At 42.8% G+C, this 3,121-nt stretch overlaps 1 protein-coding gene across 1 annotated transcript in view; it reads right to left on the reverse strand.

Annotated features, from left to right (window-relative positions):
- LOC109819465 (methyl-CpG-binding domain protein 4-like protein) overlaps positions 1 to 2,254 on the reverse strand; it is a 24,605-nt gene extending 22,351 nt beyond the window's left edge. Inside the window, exon 1 of the mRNA XM_020385206.1 lies at positions 1,553 to 2,254. Coding sequence (XP_020240795.1) covers positions 1,553 to 2,239 — 687 coding nt within the window. The 5' untranslated portion in view covers positions 2,240 to 2,254. The remainder of the gene's footprint in view (positions 1 to 1,552) is intronic.

The raw sequence follows: 3,121 nt of genomic DNA on the forward strand, positions 1-3,121 counted from the left end.
ATTTTCTTCTTTCTCTTAAAATAGAAAAATCTCTGCAGGCGCAGATAGACACACTGCAGTTCTATTGGTTCTATTGGTGCAGATAGGCATAAACAAAGTTTACTACGGGTTTATTCGCACTTGGACAAATAGTAGGTGTCTATCCACACAATTAGAACTGCAGAGGTTCTATCTACGAGTGGGCGATGGTACAAGGGGTCTATAAGCAACTAACCCAAAAAAAGACTATCCTGTTTTCTGTCTCACTTCTTTTTCCTTTTCGTTTTTTTCCTTCTTCTTTCTTATTTAACTGGCAGCCTTAATTTGTTTGAAAATACCTAGATGCTAAATTGCTGCAAAAAGTGTTTATGTCATATATATATATATATATATATAATATATTATATATATATATATATATATATATAATTATAATTATATATAGATTAGATAGATAATATATAGGGAATTATGTGGTATGCTTGGTACCAGCCAAACCAGATTTTGTGCCTTGGTAGTGAGGTGGCATATTATCCTCCACTCATTCAATAGGGGGACACGAATTCACATGGGTTGAATGTGATCCCAATTAAATGAGTGGAATGGGAATGAAGACACCTCACTACCAAGCATTAAAAATTGTTGCTCGGTTTCCAAGCATTACCCATTTTTCATTATATATATTATATTATATTAATATATATATATATATATATATATATATATATATTATATATATATATCTTATATATATTAGTATAATAGGCTCTACACATAGTGAATTAAACCGTATGCGGGTATGAAGGTGTTTGACTATAGGCAATTCAGCTCAAAATAGTGCAGATACCATATATAACGCACCACTTTATTTACATCTTAATATGCACCTCAGAAACCTCTTAAACATATCTCCCTTTGTAGATTGGAAAATATTAATAGACTCCTTAAAGTGTTTTTAAAATCAATAAAAACAAACCCTCGATGCTGAACTTTAGTTGCCAATGACCCGGAATACAGACCAACCACTGGCTAAGCATAAAATGTATGATTGGTATCAACTAAGTTTTGTTCACGCCTTCACGGAACACCCAAGACCTGAGGGGGGAGATCAAAAATTGTGTTTCCTAGTCTGATCCCTAACTGATGTCTAAGTGGGGTTGCCAATTAATCCAGGAAGCACGAGTTTGGGCTTGGTAAATGCGAGTTTGGACTAGTTCTGATCCCTAACTGAGCTGAGCTTGAATGAAGATCTAAACTCACTAAAGAACACGAATAAGCTTGAACACAAATGAATAGTACACATCATATAGAATTTCTGAAGCAACAAAGTCTTTTATTTCACAGGAAGTTACAGTGGAAAAAGGTAACCAGTTAAAAATGAGGCGTGTAAGGAATACATCCTGAAAGACAATCCAATCGATAAATCTCCAAATGCACTGTCGAGTAAATGTAACTTTCTGTGGGATTTCATATCTCATTCGTTAAAATAAGACATAGGAGAACTATTTTTTTAGCGCTAAAAAGAGAAGGTGAATAGGAGGAGAGGAGAGGAGAGAGGGGGGAAACAGCAAACCTGAACTCCTGATGTGATGTTAAGAAGCATGCAAATTATAAGCACCCTCCAAGGATCGGTGTAGTGACATTCTTGAAGTAAACCATAGGGAGAAACGGGAGGCTCCCAGGTATTCCCAGTCTCGACTCTCTTGTAGCAGTCCATATATTTCTCCTTAGCAGTCATAGCGCTTCGTGGCCTACTCCTCTTCTTCCTCTCCTTATCTTCCTCTTCTTCTTTCTCATTCATCTCTGTCTTCTTCCTCTTTCGGTTATTAGTAGCAACAACCTCCTCTTCTTCTTTTAGCTTTGCCTCCTTACTCTTCCTCTTCTTCTTCCCCTTCTCCTCATCCGGACCATCTACGATCACGCCAACACCCGAGGGAGGAGATTTCCTCTTAATCGTCTTCGGGGTGCAAGGATTAGGGTTCGGAGAAGGCTTGCTGCTGGTGCCCTCTGCTCGCGTGGATGTAATTCCTCCTCCTCCTCCCGTGTATCTAAAGGAGTCTAACATAGCGAGCAAGTCCTGGTTCGTGGTAGGTTTAGGGGCGGGGTTTGGAGAGGACTGGCTGTTGTTGTTGGTGGTGGTGGCGGCGGCGGCTTCCTCCTTCGCCCCTCCCGTACATCTTATTCCCCCTCCTCCCTTCTCCTTGACGGATTCGCATTTGGCGATGCAACTTTTTCTCGTCGTCGTCGTCGTCGTCGTCATCACCTCTACGGTGCGGGTGGCGAGGCTTCCGTCTTATTTCCGCGCCCGAGTGGCGGCGCCGCCGGAGTAAGGAAAGGAGGAGGAGGACGTTGCTAGGGCTGACGAAAGAGAGAAGGCTTGTTGTCGTTGTTGTTTGTTTGTTTAGTATTGGTTTCACCTGTTCCTTTGACTCCCAAATAGAATACTTACTCCGTCCTCTCCTCTCTGCTACGCTGAAGGAGCCTAGCATAGCGTGTAGTCCGTGGATGGACTTCTTCCCCCCGGCTGACTCAGCGCCTAGGACCAGCGTCGGCGGCGGATGTGCAGCTCAGGGTCAGGTTGGAGAAGACCGGTCGGTGTTGCTCCCAACCCATATCTCCAGCATGGATCCTCCTCCTCCTCCTCCGGTTTTGCAATATGAGAGAAGCGGCTACTTCGTTGGCGGAAGAATTTTCCTGTCGTTTTCGCCTCGCCGGAGCTGAAAGACGGTCGGTGCTAGGCCCGCGCTTAGGGCTGGGGTTAGAGAAGGACGGCTGTTGGCGTTTCCTCCTTTTGCCCACCAAAACATCTTATTCGCGCTCGAACTCGTCGATGGATTTGCACTCCAAGAAGCTTTTTCTCGTCGTCATCTCTCTCTCGCTCCGCCCGATCGCCACCCCCTCCCGCTCTTTCACTGCGGGACCCTCAACATCGCCAAACCCAGCGGATTTTTCCCTTTTTATAAAAAAATAAATTTCCACAATCCCCGCCCAAAGTGAGGCTTTCCCACCGTTTTTTTTTTTTTTTTTTTTTTATAAATTTCACGAGGGGTGTTTGTTTCAAATCCCAAAATTTCAAGATATGGATTCCAACATAGAATTTGAAATCCATAAATTTTTGGGTGGGTTTTGGGATCTCTAAAAT

The sequence above is a fragment of the Asparagus officinalis genome, chromosome 8 (assembly GCF_001876935.1).
Source record: "Asparagus officinalis chromosome 8, Aspof.V1, whole genome shotgun sequence".
Lineage (NCBI taxonomy): Eukaryota > Viridiplantae > Streptophyta > Magnoliopsida > Asparagales > Asparagaceae > Asparagus > Asparagus officinalis.